We start from the raw sequence: 15,624 nt of genomic DNA, 5'->3' as shown, positions 1-15,624 counted from the left end.
CACCCTTGTGTCTGTTTGTTTGTGTGCAAGACACGTGGTCTCTCGGAGGCCCTGCTCTCCTCTGTCCTCTTCTTTCTCCCTTTTCTCTTATTTCTGTGCCGACACACCTCTTCCTCATTGTTTTCCTCTTCCTCTCCTCCTTTCCCTTCATCTCCTCCCATTTTCTCATCTCTCCTCTCCTCCTTAATTCCATATTGCACCTTCTTTCCCTCTCCCTCTCCTCTTCCCTCTGCCCCCCCAACCCCACCCCACCACCACCACCCTTATTTGATTTAATTAGGCTTTTTTTTATTGGGATTTCTTTTAGCCCAGGAGTCCTACAATAAAAACACACTTTAGTCAATACAAAATAAAACGCACCTATAAAACATGCAGATAACTCACAAATAAGAGATACTTTACCTTTTTATCTTCTGCCTCTCATGTCTCCCCTGTCCCTCTGTTCTTTCTCCACTCCCCTTTCCTCTCTTCTTCTCTCCCTCTGCTCTCCTTATCCCCTCAGTCCACCTCATCTCCTTCTTTCCTCTCTTTCTTGTCCCTCTTCTCTCCTCTGCTCTCTATTCACTTTGTCATTCCTCTTCTCTTCTTCCCTCCTCTTTTCTCTTGTCTTCTCTCTCCAGGTTGCCTTTCCTCTCTCCGTGGCTCGTCTCCTCTCCCCCCTCTATCTCTCCCTTTTCCTCTCTTTCTCCCCCTCCACTCTCTTTAATCTCCCCCTCTCCTCCCAGCAAGTGAAAAATGCATGAAGCCAGCCATAATTGCACAGTGCATTTCCATTGTATCCATATTTACACACTGCTCAGGGGACCCAGCAGTGGTATTATTATTATACACCCTCATTCTGCTGCTTTTCTGCCCTTGGGGGTCACATGGAGTGAATGTGCACACATACTTATATAAATATGGACAGGTACACACATTGTTCATGGGGGCATGTGCACACACATGGACACACACACACACACACACATGTGAACACACACATAGACACACACCTGTAGAAACCTGCATGCATGTTCAAACCCCCTCCATATACTTACACATTCAAAAAATAAAACACACACACACTTACAAAGAGTCCATGCCCTGGAGTGGAGTTTTTTCATTCTCTGTGTGTTGGTGCTGAGGCTCCAGGCTGGCTAGTCTGAGTCTTTTTTTTTTTTTTTCTCAGTAGGCAGAGGAGACTGAGGCAGGTTGCACACAGGCCCTCCATAATCCAGACTCTGTATGCATAAAGAATATGAGGGGAAATCTGAGAACGCTTTGCTCTTTAAGTCCCTGTGAAGAGAATGTGGTGACTTGACAAAATCAAAGCTGCAAGCGTAAAGATTCCACTATTTCAGTGCTTTGTAGTCAGCATTCCTAAACTTTTCTCTTTTTTCTTTATTTCTCAGTCCATGCAGCATCAAAATAAAAAAAAAAAAAAAGTTTAGTCTCACCTCTGGGATCCAGGCTCATTAAAATATATTTTATTGCTCAACATCGGTATGCACAGAGAAAGATCCCATGCTATACTGTAGCACATATTGACCTGAGCAGAATATCTGGCTTTGATGTGCTTGAACAATCTTTGTGTTACTGTAAGATTCTTAGTATACGGGTTTTAATGTCAGATGATTAGCCAGGTCACAAGATCTAAAATAACAAGGAGTTAAATGTGCATTATGCAAAATTGAAGAGGGTCAATCAAAGTGAGGACATTTAGTTGCAAAATCTCAGGCAGACAACCCTCAAATTATGTGCTTATTCCACATTTTATGTCTTTTCAATCTAAACGGTTCTCACGTTAAGAATTACAGCAGTCTGATATCAGTTTTCTGGTACTATGCGAGTGTGTTCAGTTATTTACTTATATATTTTTTCCAGCCATATTGGACCTCGGTTTAGGTGTTCTTTTAAGATAGGCATATATAAGTTTTTGTTATGTATTTGTTTGCTAGTCTGATGGCTATACCATGCTTCGATTGAACTGTGCACTTTTCAGTTGATTTAATCAGTGGAGCAGCTGTCCATCCTGCTGGCAGCGACAAAATATTGAAAAATTTCAACTCTGGAAAACCTAATACCTAGCAGCATGAATCTAGGCAACCAAAAAAAAAAAGAAAGAAAGAAAGAAAGAAAAGCACATCCATAAACAGCCTTGCAGCATCCGAAAACAAGAGAGGGAGAAACAGGCTATTGAAAAACTCTCTGGTTAACACAGAACAATTGATAAAATAGGCGCCTCCAGTCGTCCAGTCAGTGCTTGAAGCTAGAGCATTGTGTGTCAGAATAGAGGAGAAAATTGAGGTGCAGCTGAATGAAGAGGGTTTGCTGGTTTTAGTACAGCACATCAATAGCACAGATTTGGCCATTTTCTAGGAATAGGCCTTGTATTAAATGCAAGTAATGTAGCTTGAAGTATTCATTGTACAATATCTGGTGGGAGATGCTGGATGAAGTGAAGCTTTTAAATAAGATGCACAAATGTGTTCAATTAGTATGCTACACTCGTAAGGGATGTAGTTACACATTTTCTCTGCTCCCACTGAGGGAATTAAACATGCAAGAGGCATAGTCCATGGCATTTACACACACACGCACATGTGCACACGCAACCCCACCACCATACACACCCACACACATACACATACATACACACACATACACACTATACCCGGTGCCCATTGGTTGCAATGTAACCATTCTCTTTAATTTTATGCGCAGTTCGGCTTTTATCTCCTTTGTAATTGAATCTGTGTGACACATACATGGCCTGGATGCATGCATGTACACAGGCAAATACACACACACACACACCCACTCACACGCCATAACAGAAGTGTGTATAAATAAGCTCTCCCCTCTCAACACTCGATTAAGACAATCAATAAGCCTTTTGGGATGGCTGGAATATGTCATTAGGCCTGCTAATGTCCTGCTAAGCAATGTATTGTTTTATTTCAGATGCCGGTGCACTGCAATTTAACACCCACTTTACCACGCCTCCCGAACACAGCCATATTTATGTGTGCGCTTATTTCTCTGTGGCCATATAATACGTCTACCTGGTTGTGTCTACCCATGTGTGTGTTTGTGTGTGTTTCCCTGCAGCTGCTTTATGGTGGTGGGAGTCTTTTCAACGCTTAGATGCAGCTGATGTGATTTGCATAGCTCTGGCAGACATGGTTGTTCAAGTGTTTGTGGTGTAAACAAATACGTGACTAATATTTATTTTTGTTTGTGTGCATGTGCGTGTGTGTGCTTATGTATACATTATGCATTTGTCCTCTCTTGTCATTCAGATGTTGGGGGTTTCTTCGAGGCAGGAACACTAGTCAAGTACAATTTCCTGCCTGAAGCAGCAGCAGCAGCGGGAGCCAATAAGGACGCGCGGATCCTGTCACACCCTCTGACCCCACAGGAAATGAATCTAACAAAGGAGGAAGTGGCCTTCAGCTTCAGCACGTCCAATGCACCAGCTATTCTGATGTATGTCAGCTCCAAGACGCAGGACTATCTGGCTGTGGTGTTAAGGCAGAATGGTCAGTTACACTTACACACACACAGATACACACACATGCGTACACATGCTATAAATGCATGCAGATAAAACCGTGAAGAGTTCAACTCTTCTAGGTTATATATATATATATACACATTAGAGTTCAATACTAGATTATCAATTACATCGGTTTTATACTATAACTGTTGTGTGCTTGATAATGTATGACATTTGTCATAATTTTGTGCTTTTTATCAGTGTTCAAGAGTCAGTGTCACTATTTTCAGATTTGGATTTATCACTCTGGGGAAAAAAATCTCTTCATTTGCATTGATAACGAGGGTACTCGTTATCAGTGCTCTTCCTTTATGTCTGGGTATACAGCGAACAGCCTATCTCAAGCATAATATCAAAACAAAAAGAGTGCGCAGTATAGTAGTTGAGGTTTAGAGAATGTTTTGTTTTTTTGTTTTTTCATGAGATGTGATTGGAAGATGTATTTTGACTGAGTGGAAACTGGAAATTGGAGAAGTTATGATTTCCTTTTTGGCCCATGAATAGCTCTCCAGTTCTCTTGAGCAAAACTCTTGATAACTCTTGACAACTATTGCTGTTCCACCAGAAGACTGTAGCTGCAGCTTCCAGGTGTCACTGTATGTTAATGAGTCAGTATGTGACAGGCTGTTGCTGAAACAAAGCAAATCTTAGAAAATGGATTGTTTTGGTCTTCAGTTGTGTTCAGACACTTTTGAAGTTGTGGTAAAACTCCCAGTAAACTTTTCTTAGATGTGACTTCTTAACATAATTTTCGTACCCCTACTGATTGTTGCTCAGCAACCATGCTATTTAGCCACTGTTCAAGAGATATATTATAAATTAACATTAGCATTTATTTATTACTCCTTTAAATAAAAAAAATTTAAAATATTGAACATTTGCATTATTTATCTTGTAACTAAAAGAAGCCACAAGGGGCTATGCTTTATAATGATTTTAGAGAAACACAGAGGAGGTGTTGGGCATAATGAGAGGCTGAGCTTTTTAACAAACATGCATACAGAGACTTGTACTACCACTGCTCTGGCCCTTTTCAGGTTCACTGCAGGTGCGGTACAACCTGGGAGGCCTCAAGGAGCCGTTTTCTATAGATGTGGACCAGCGTAACCTCGCCAACGGACAGCCACACAGCATCAACATGACCCGTGTCAACAGGAGCATCAGCATCCAGGTACAAACACACACCCACACACACACACATTAAGGTGTTTAGCTGAATGTCTCACTAAGGGCAGAAATAAACCACAAACCTGAGCTCCGCAGTTAGAGGCAATCGATATGAATGAGTGCAAGGGTCAGCACTGCCATCCACATACGCATATACACACACCGAAATACACACATAATCACATTCTCAGCCGCTATAACACACACTCTGTCACAGCCAGAGTTAGCGAGGTGGTTTGTAATGAGTCAGGGCGCTGTGTCCCATTCTGTCTTTATGGGATGAAGTTGCCTGCCCTCTGCTATTGTTAATCCACTTCCAGTAGACAGCCAGAGTCTGCATCGATCTCTGTGTGTGTTTACGTGTGTGTAATTGTATTTGTGCATTTTTGTGTGATTGTAATGGATTGTAAGTTATTTGTATAATGGCAGTATATGTGCATGCATGTGACTGTATGTATGCATCTCCATATGTATTTGTGTGTGTGTGTGTGTGTGGATTGGTGGATGGGTGGTGTTTGCTTATGTGCTTTTGAGTTTTGTGCAGCTGAACAGCTTAGTGCAGATCAATACAACCAGGCCTCAGTCAGCAGCTTCCTGTCAAGTTTGGACTGAGCTAACCCATTACAGACTTCGTTCTGGGCTAAGATACTTAGACTTGGCAGCAGGCAGCAGTTTAAGAAGGAATCAGAAGTGATGGCAGCCACCTTGTAAAACCAAGTTAGTGCCTGCATACAGACCTGGATCAAACTATATTTGTGTTTTAAGGTTTGACTGCATCAGTGCCAAATGGGTGGAGTTTGCCCCCCCCCCCCCCCCTCCCAAAAAAAAAAAAAAAGTCACATGCACCAGAAAGCTCACTAAATGGTACATTACACTGTCATCTGCCAAGTTTTTTTTTTTTTTTTTTCTGTGTACATCTAGTCAGCACTTTCTGTGCAAATGCAGGACCTCTTTTGTAAATACGATGCTCATTTGCACATTATGTGTGTTCCTGTTCATTTACAAATCTGCTTCATGGGTTTCACACCGATATGTTTACATTTACATTGTTATGATGGTTCCTCTATTTCATACCATATGCATGTTGATACTTTTATATTTAACTGGCTAACATGGTTTATACATACTTTGCTTATGCATGTGCTTTGTACAGTATAGAGCAAATACGTTTATACATGCCAATATTTCTACATACTCATCTGCATGGGAAACTTATGTTTCATATTTGGTAATCCATATTTAAGTAAGCAGTTGAGACTGTAAGTATGCCAACCTTTATCTATATACAAGAGAGCTCTCTTTAACGGGTGTGCCTTGTTTACAGGGTAGAAAAACAATTCATGAAAGCAGATAGGCAGCAGAGAAAAAGACTGATGATAAAAGGAGAGACAAAAAATTACATGGCAAGAAAACTAGAACAATAGGGCAGAAAGTGATAACACCCATTCTACAAGTTTGCTCTGATAGCTGAAACAACTGTCAGTATGCAGTTCAGCTGAAAGATTATCCATCTTCTTGTGAAGCTCACTTGACAGTGAAGCCATAGAGGAGTCAATCTTTGGCTAAGACTCTTTGTTCAGAGGTTTGATAGTTGATGGTATATCCACGTCAGAGTCCATTGATGCTTGTGTGTCTTTCACAGATCAGAGATTGGATCAGAGATTCAGAAGCATTTTTTTTTTTTAAATATGTCAAAAAGCAAGAAGGAAAGTTCCAAAGAAAACTAAAACTTGAACTATGAAAACTAAAAGAAAGAGGAAAAAAAGAAAAAAATAGAACTGATTTGTGCTTGTCGCACTCCTCCTGCTGGGCTCTCAGGTACATCTTTACCATGATGCGCAAGGCGGCAGGTTGGATTCCTTCCTTGCTCCACCCACATGCTTTGTCCACTGACTATATGTCTTAATAGGGTTGCAGCAGCTGTTAGGCTTGGACCTGTACACATATGTATGTGTCAGGTATAGTCCTGAAACTATGGCTTTGTCCTCTTGCATCGCCCTGAGCTAACCCACAAGCAGGAGGGGCTGGGAAATTAAAAGGAACGATGGAGTTGTGTAAGTGCAGATTGGATATGATGTGTAATAGACCATACCGCATGCTTTTTCTAATCTTGACTATAGTGCTGAGGCTGTCACTCTCCTGCCTTTTAATAATAACAGGCCCATATAAAACCTGTTTACTGTAGCTTTCATCAAGGTGCAATGAGGTGTTGGTCACTGCATATTGTATTGTCACATAAGTCTCTCTCTCACTTTCTCTCTCTCATTGCATTAACGCAGAGCAATGGCCCCATCAATACTGGAATCTCATCACCTGCATTCGTGCACTATAGTGAAGAATTCTGACAGCAAACGAATTAAATTCAAATGTCCAATGGGAATGCGTCTCATTTCCTGGGCAAATCGCATCCTACAGCTGCTGATCACCCCAGTGGGAGCACTACAACATAAGACATCCTTTTTATTGGCATAGAAAGTGATTGGAGCAACTGTTATAGACTTTGGCCATCACACACATGCACACACACACATACCCACGCCCTGGGAATTGTGATTCCCACTGGTTGATCACAGCTCGCTCATGTCTGGGTTGACAGTATCGATGTTTGCCGCACTGTTTGGTGTGTGATTGAACTATTAACTCTGAAGTGCATCTTCATCCTAGTTTACCACTGCTGCTCATCCATGTGTGCTCCAGGCAACTCTAAACAAGCAGACTGAGAATGTTGTTTTGTCCTCAGATGATACATTTAGCGCTTAAACCTTAAAGAGTCTTCCGAGAATTAAGTAGAACACTAGTGGATATGTGATAATTGGGATTTAAGAAAAAAAAAAACGATCAGGGAGAGGAACTCTGGGGAAGGAGGAGAGAGATGGAAGATAGATGAGGTTTATAGATAGAGCATGTAAAGCAGACCCAGAAGGTGTGCCAACAAAGATAGCTTTGATGAATAAAGTTTTTCCGTTTTGCCCTACCACCTTGAGGCTGTGTTCAAGGTACAAACAAACACAGAAACCTGCATCCAAGCATCCACATGCCACTGATAGGATACATTTACACACAGACATGCATACCAGCAGACGTGCATGCACATTTCCCACATCATGTTAATGCTGTAGCAGCTCACCAAGGTCCCAGCTGACCCACTAAAGTAACAAAGAGCTTATCAGCTTTCCTGCAACAGCAACTACTTAGCCTTTCAAGTCACACTGAATGTAACCTCTTATCTAAACTTGAGTTAAAATAGCGTAACACATCTATTGACAACTTCACCACCCTGATTAGCAGCCAGATTCCTGCTGCTCACCGACCCATCCACCCTTCATAATGTATTAGGGCAGCATCCACAGTCAACAAATGCATCCGCTGTTCACATTGCCAAAAAATTTTATATCCTTTGCCATGCAGTTAAAATAAAAAGATGACTGCTGTGTCTTCCTTAGAATCCAGACGTTATGTATGTATAAAATTTGATGATACTGTGAAAAAATGACAACAATATAAGCCAAAATGTAAACATATAGGAAACAAACAGGGCAGTATCTGGGTGAGCGTGGTGGTTCGTACCCTGAAATCCTGTTGGAAACACTGATGTCAAAGTATTGAAAGCACATGTGAGATACTGCCACGTCAACAGACAGCATATAGGCTTAATAAAGGTGTACTGCAAATAACTAGCACAACCCTTCATCTGTCTGTCCTTTTTTGTCTTTTTTCAGTAGCTTCACAGTTGTACTTTTACCTGTCTTGGTTAACTACCAACTGTCGTTCACTGCCGCACCGTGGAAAGTGCAAGCAATGGTATTGTTTCCAGGAGGAGGACAGCATGGAGGACAGGAGCAAGACCTGGGAGGAAATACAGTAGGAATAAGTTAGACGCAGCTGCTTCTAGGTATAAGCAACAAGGGTGGTTGCCCAGGGCGTCAAACATTGCCTAGAGCATCCACATGAACAAGAGAAAAAAACATCCACTTGAATAAGAATACATTTTAACACTTTGCTCCAGTAGCAGAGTCCAGCAGCTCTGAAGCAAAAAGTGAAGTCTCATGGCGTAAATTGGCATCAGTAAATTCTGCCTGTGATACACTGAGCTGACAGCAACACAGCCAGTCTAACAAATGAACATTAAGCTGCTGTTTTTAATATCAGAAACAGCCTTGACACCACAACAGGGACCAGTTAGCACTTACTTCTGCAGACCTATTTGGCTTAGACAACTTAGCGAAGTCCTTTCTTTCTTGTAAAAACACCCAAACCAATGAATTTGGTTTCACTTTATCAATAAGCCTCTACTCTACAAGGCCTATGTGGTGTTTGCGGAATTAAATACTTCCTGACTGGCAGTTTTATTGCCTGAATGATACATGTAATTGATGTAAACCTATTGCCCATCTTTATCTTTTATTTTATAGGCTGTATAAATGTTTATAGTAGGCTAATTAGTAATATACAAGTCTCCTGCAGTGTCAGTCATGAAATATCTTGGGCAGTTTTCTGCTGCTGCAAGCAAAATTACACCCAGCATTCCAGTGTTGCTCTTTTGATATCAAATTGTTGTACAGTAGAGAAACACACTATGGTATCTGTAACTAACAGCTCTACAGTAACTGTAAGTCCCATATTTTTAGCTATGGATGAAGGTGAATCAACAAGTTATGTCATGTGTAAATCTGTTTGGTGAACATTCAAATGTGATACTCAGTCCCCTACTCTTCTCTCCTTCAAAATATACGCTTTTGTCCCAGTGAAAATGCCATGACCCTCTTGTGAAGCTGTATACCACTAGAGGCTGAACCATGAATCTGAATGTGTGATGATTTTTTTTATCAAGAGGCGTTGTCTGTCTGCCAGCTCCATGCGAAAAAGCACAACATCATAGCTTTGTGAAAGTCCACGCCAGTAAGACTGGGCATTGAGTGACATCACTTCAGCCCACTTTACCATTTGGCAACTTTATTTACATGTTTTCCCAAATTATATGGAGTCACAATTGCGTCTTAAATGCTAGTTGACTTGTGTCTGAGAGGGCCCTCTCTGTCATATAACCAATAGCCACTCATATTCTCACTTACTCTCTGCACTGTAATCCAGCAACACATACGAGGCCTAACAGAATGTGAACCTTTTTAAATGTAGAACTCAAGTGCTAAAGCATTCAGTTGGCTGTTTTTAAGTGCTCAATTTAAATAGCCCCAGGATAAAATCTAGAGTGGCTACTTTAACACTGAACCTAAGTATACTGAATGCTGTGGTTCTTTTGGTTATAGGATGCCTTGACTTCAGTGTTTGAAATGTAGAATGTCACCAACTCCTCATGTTTTTTATTCCCTGATTGCCACAAGATATCATGAATCATGATCTAAGTGAGATTCAAAGACGGGAGACAGGTGCAAAGTAAGTCAGCTACGCTGGTGGGCCTGCCAGCGGATCAAGTTGAATTTATAAGGTGAAAGAGAAAGGATAGAATTTACCTGAGGCTCCGAAAGTCTCTCCTCTCCTCCTTTATACCTCTTCTCTACTATCAGGGCTGAGAATCTTTTGGGCATTTAGACAAGCTACTGTTTAAACTTTAAAGACTCTGCAGAGAACAAGTGGGAAGACTAGTGGGCGTGTGGTAATTGGAATCTGAGAGAAAAGGGAGCAACAGAGAGATTTGGAGAAGAGAAGAAAGAGACGAGAGACAGAGCCGGGGAGGGGAGTGAAAGCAAAAAGATGATGTCTACAGATAGGAGCAGGTGAAAGTATGATAACAAAGATTGCTTTGATGAGTAAAACATTTCCTACCTCCTCAGTTGCCCTGAGGTTAAGTTCGAGGCACACATGTACACAAGCACATGCACATCTGTGTGTGCAAACATATGAACACACTCTCTACCAGCAGCGCATAAACACACAAGATGAATGCAGGTGCACAAAAAAATCCACAGAAATGTGCACCCGAGATATAGAGAGCAGTACAAAAATCAAGTGTTTGCTGTTTGAACAGTCTGTGAGTCTGTCAAAGAGTTACCAGGATTACATCAAAATCACTACGCAACCCCTCCTTTCCCCCTCCCCTCTCTTCATCCCTTTTCATCTCTAGTTTGCTCATTCTTTTAAAGGAATAGTTCACACAAAAGTCAGTTGAAATACCAGTGAAGTTTGCATGTAACACACAGCAGGTTTGTTAGCGCTGTTGTGTATCTGCCTTCTCTAAAATAACAGGTTCTGGTTCTGTAGAACTCCATAAAGGCCAAAAATTGTAATAAGATTATTTCCAGTATTTTGAAAGCTGGAGTACTGGAGTTTTTTTTCCCATCATGTTATTGCTACTTTTTCTCAGGTAAAGGATTTGAGGACTTTAAGCACCACAGCCAAGTTTTCAGTGGATCTAAATGTCTAATATCTAACTAATCACCCTCTAGGTTGACCAAAGAAAACTTGAATTATGTTGTTTGGAATAATTTTAGGGCTTTTTTTTTTTTTTTTTTTTTTTGCCATTTTTGGAGCTCTAAAAAAACCTTTCAGCCTTTGGTTCATGTAGAACAGGTTGAGCAGAGCTACCTGTGTCCTATGTGAATATACCAGTGTTGTGTCTAGCATGAGGGTGAGTAGATAATGACCCAGTTTTTATTTTTGGGTGAACTGTTCCTTTAACCTCGCACAAGATGAAAGCAAGAGGAGTCCCTTGAGGCGTCAGATGTCTCGTCTTGTCTCCTCCCTCTCATCTGCTTCTGCATACTTTCCTCTTCTCCCCTCCCAAATATTGCATTTCCCCTCTCCTCTCCTCTCTCGGTGCATGTCACGTCAGTTATTATTGAATCATATCCTAACAAATAACGAGGATGTCCTATGATGAGTCTTCTTTTTAAAAACACCCAGTTGCCTAGTGATAATTGCTGTGGTGGTGGTGGGAGTGTGAATGGCGGACTATAGCTGTGGTGGAACAAGGTAATAATTCAGCTGTTCAATCAATACTGAGGTTAAGTTGTTCACTAGAGTACGGAGGGAATCTAGCATTTCCCTTGTACTTCGGTTGTCTGATATTTATGTGTTATATAACAGGACTCATATTTCATGTGTTACCTCAAATAGCTGCTAGGTTATAGAGCCATCACTTGCAAACATTATAAAGCTTTCAGTGCACATTTTCTTGAATTCCATTTTTGCTTTGGCTAACTTACATTATTTGTTTCAGCAGCTGGAGAAATGGTTTCACCCACTGCAATTTCCTCTTTATTTAACCCCTGTTTACATTGCTTATGTAAGCTTTATGTAATCTAAGAGGCACAAACTGTTTAAAAAGGAAATTGTGTTTTCTAAATGGAGCATTTTGAAAGGAAAGTATCCTAATAACTGTGGATGTAATTGACAAACTTTGGTAAAAATGAGGTTTCCTCCTTGGTTGTCTTTCTCTGTAGACCTTTTCGTGGGGTTCAGAGACTCAGACTGCCCTCGCTGGCTGTGCAGCCAATTTGTTTTCTCAGATAAAAGTAAATAAGCTGAATGCAATTTAATTGTGCCCCATTATCCCACCCCCCAGTCACCATGGAAAACAAAACCCACACAAAGCTCCACTGAGAGCAGGCTTTTGGAAAGAATCAAATTAGAATACGCAGTGTGTGTGTGTGTGTGTGTGTGTGTGTGTGTGTGTGTGTATGTGTGTTGTGTGTTTGTGTGTCGCGAGAGAGAAAGAGAGAGAGAGAAACTGTGTGCCTGGAGGGCTGGAATGAGGGGGTTTCTGTATGGGAGGCTTCTAGTGATCCAAATATAAACAATAACAATTCTCCCAACACACACACACACACATACACACATACATACATAGACACACACACACACACACACACACACACAAATCCCAAGCCCTTCCAGCATCAGGCCAGCCCACCCTCCAGTTAACAGGCTACAGCTGCAATTCGACACATCAATGGAACAAATTTCCGGTAAAATACATGGTAACAAAAGTCACTGTTTTCAATCAGGCTCCCCCCTTTAGGCCTGAGCCGTTGGTATGCATCCTGCATACCGCCGCATGCTGCGCTACAGCTCTCCTGTTGGCTGAGAGAGCAAGGGAGAGAGAGAGAGAGAGAGAGAGCGCAGAAAAAGAAAGGAGATGGAGGGAGCAAGACAGAGGAAGAGAGAGTTCCTTATATTTAGGGAACACACAGAAAGCAATTTGCTGGGTTGAAATGATTCTCTTCAATAGCGTGGGCTACAGCCTTCAAGCTAATTAGAAATTTCAGTGAAACAGCAATAACAAGTTAATTATGTTGCAGGGTTATTAAAGTTGTGTATTCCCTCCCTCCTTCACCCCCTCTCCTCACATCCCTACTGACGTTGCTCTTGGTAAATACGCCGCTTGCTCTTTCTCCGTTCTGAGGAAAAGCTTTGAAGCTACTGCAGGCTTTGGAAATTGCATCTTGTTAATTATGTGTGATCATTTATCTAGTCCTAATGAAGAGCAAGAGCGTTGTCTGTTTGCAAAGATCATTATGGAAGATCATTTTTCAGTTTGCATCCATCAGCGACCGGCTTGACTAAACAAAAAAGAAGGGGGAAAAAATTAAATTAAGAACTTTCCAAATGAGAAGTTGTCTGCAGTCCCTTGGCCTGGTGTGATGTGTGAGAGCACCAAAAATAAAATCAGCTATTAGAGGAAAGCAGGATTTTCAGTATTTTAACAGGAAGTGGCCAGTCAGGTCAAGTTTGGTGTATTTTCTTTTATCTTTTCTTTTTACGTAACACACCTACTGCTTGGCATTTGGAACAGGAGTACAGCTTTTCAAAAAAGAACACCACTCACCACATTCCCAAAAATCAGTCCTGGAATAAAGAATAATTTGGGAAGGATGGTAAATATGAGTACAGTGGTCCCTCGTTTATCGCCGGGGTTACGTTCTAAAAATAACCCGCAATAGGCGAAATCCGCGAAGTAGTCAGCTTTATTTTTTACAATTATTATAGATGTTTTAAGGCTGTAAAACCCCTCACTACACACTTTATACACTTTTCTCAGGCAGGCATAACATTTTCTCACTTTTCTCTCCTGTTTAAACGCTCTCAAAGTTCAAACCTTTGTAGAAAAATAAGTCCAGTATTATAGAATGAACACATTCTGTACTGTACAGGAGACATGGCACGGAGGAGATTGATTGACAATGGTCTACAGTCCCTTAGCCAATCAGGACGCAGAACACAATGCGCGGGCTCTCCCTTAGCCAATCAGGACGCAGAACACAATGCGCTGTAAAAAAAAAAAAAAAAAAAAAAGCATGCAAAATTGCACTAAAAAAATCCGCGAAACTGCAAGGCCGCGAAAGGTGAACCGCGCTATAGCGAGGGACCACTGTATTTGAAATGTAACACAATGTTCTCTAGTTGCTGGCTACTTTATTGCGAGAATAATGTAAGAAGAGCCCTGAAATTGAGTGGTGCCCCCCTTTGACTGAGCTAGAATGTCATTGTAAAACCACAAGAGGGAGACATAGATCCTGTGATCATGCATTTTTAACTGTGGTCTCTGCACCTGACAACAATGAATTACCATCTCTGCTTCTTCATCTTGTGTACTCCAGTTAATGTGCTGATGCAGGCCTTCGATTGGGTCTTTGAAAATGCTGTGGTCAGACCTTTTAAGCCCACGCTTTGAAATGCAAATCCTGAAATACTTTCTCTCTCTCTCTCCCTCTCTCACTCTCTCTCTCTCTCTCTCTCTCTCTCTCAGTTGGATCATTATCCTCCAGTCAGTTACACCCTCCCAGACGCCTCAGACACATACTTCAACCTCGTCAAGACACTGTTCTTGGGAAAAGTATATGGTGAGTATGTCAGTTCACCTGCAGCGTTTTGGCTCACAGCCCTTTGGCTATACGTCCTTGTGTTTATATGTAACATATTTTGGTTCTGATATTTCAATGCATTCGTTGGTTTGCAGAAATGTTAAAATGGAAACATTTTATTCTGGCAAGTGGGTTGCAGTGATATAGTGGAGTGTACACTAAATCCACTCATCTTAGATAAAATAAACATATCATTATAGTTTCTGTGAGGAAGTTTTCCCTGGCCAGCTCTCATGGAGTCAACGAGTCAAAGTGTCTGGGTAGGGCCAAGCAAGGTTTTCCCACCTTTTTTTATGATCAAATAAGTCTTTATGATGAGATGTCAAATCAGGTCTGGTGAAAAACTGAATAAATTTGATCATGGTTGTTCCACAAGGGAACTCAAACAGCCAGCGAGGGAGGATCTATATGGATCAAAGGAAAAAATGTGGGCTTTTTAAAGTGTCGGGAGGTGCTGATTCTTTTTGATGTGGATGTAGATCAGGATTAAACTGCTGAATGTACAAGCATGCTGAATTTTGTAATGGTATTTTTCAGGCTAAATGATGTCTTTAGGTTTTTAGGTTTTCCTCTACATGCATACCTATATCTGGACAGTAAGGTTATAGTCTGTTAACTTATGCTCGGTTATCTTTGTACTTTTGAGTCCCCCTCACTGAAAGACTTGCAGATTACTCTCTAAACTGGAGCATTATAAAAAAAAAAAATGTAGGTCCTCATGACAACATACAGTACATGAAATGTTGTGAAGAGGAGGTTGCAATGACACATTATGTCCACTAGAGAAAGCCAGAGGACTACAGAGGGACCATGGTGCAGGACAGGGAATCAGATGCACTCACCTGTGTGTGCGTGTGAGTGTGTGTGTCAGCTGTAGATTGCAGCCTTATCAAAGTAACACCCCCACCTTTACTGTAAACTTTAAAAATAAATCCAGATCTCATTAATTTTTGTTGAGACTAACTAATGCCAGTTACAACTGCATGAGCAATGCTCCATCATCACATCCTGTGATTAAAGGTCACTGTAACCACTTAAGCTAAAGTGAAAATGTCAGCATAGCCTGTCGAAAACATTTGTATTTAGCTCCCTAAGTAA

The 15,624-nt window shown here is 41.1% G+C and overlaps 1 protein-coding gene across 1 annotated transcript in view; it reads left to right on the top strand.

Annotated features, from left to right (window-relative positions):
* cntnap2a (contactin associated protein 2a) overlaps positions 1–15,624 on the top strand; it is a 170,015-nt gene that overhangs the window by 137,296 nt on the left and 17,095 nt on the right. Inside the window, exons 16-18 of the mRNA XM_030079602.1 lie at positions 3,282–3,521; positions 4,576–4,709; positions 14,412–14,505. Of these exons, the coding sequence (XP_029935462.1) occupies positions 3,282–3,521; positions 4,576–4,709; positions 14,412–14,505 (468 nt within the window). The remainder of the gene's footprint in view (positions 1–3,281; positions 3,522–4,575; positions 4,710–14,411; positions 14,506–15,624) is intronic.

The sequence above is a fragment of the Myripristis murdjan genome, chromosome 20, assembly GCF_902150065.1.
Source record: "Myripristis murdjan chromosome 20, fMyrMur1.1, whole genome shotgun sequence".
NCBI classification, from domain to species: Eukaryota; Metazoa; Chordata; class Actinopteri; order Holocentriformes; family Holocentridae; genus Myripristis; species Myripristis murdjan.
This window is presented reverse-complemented; position numbering and strand designations above follow the sequence as displayed.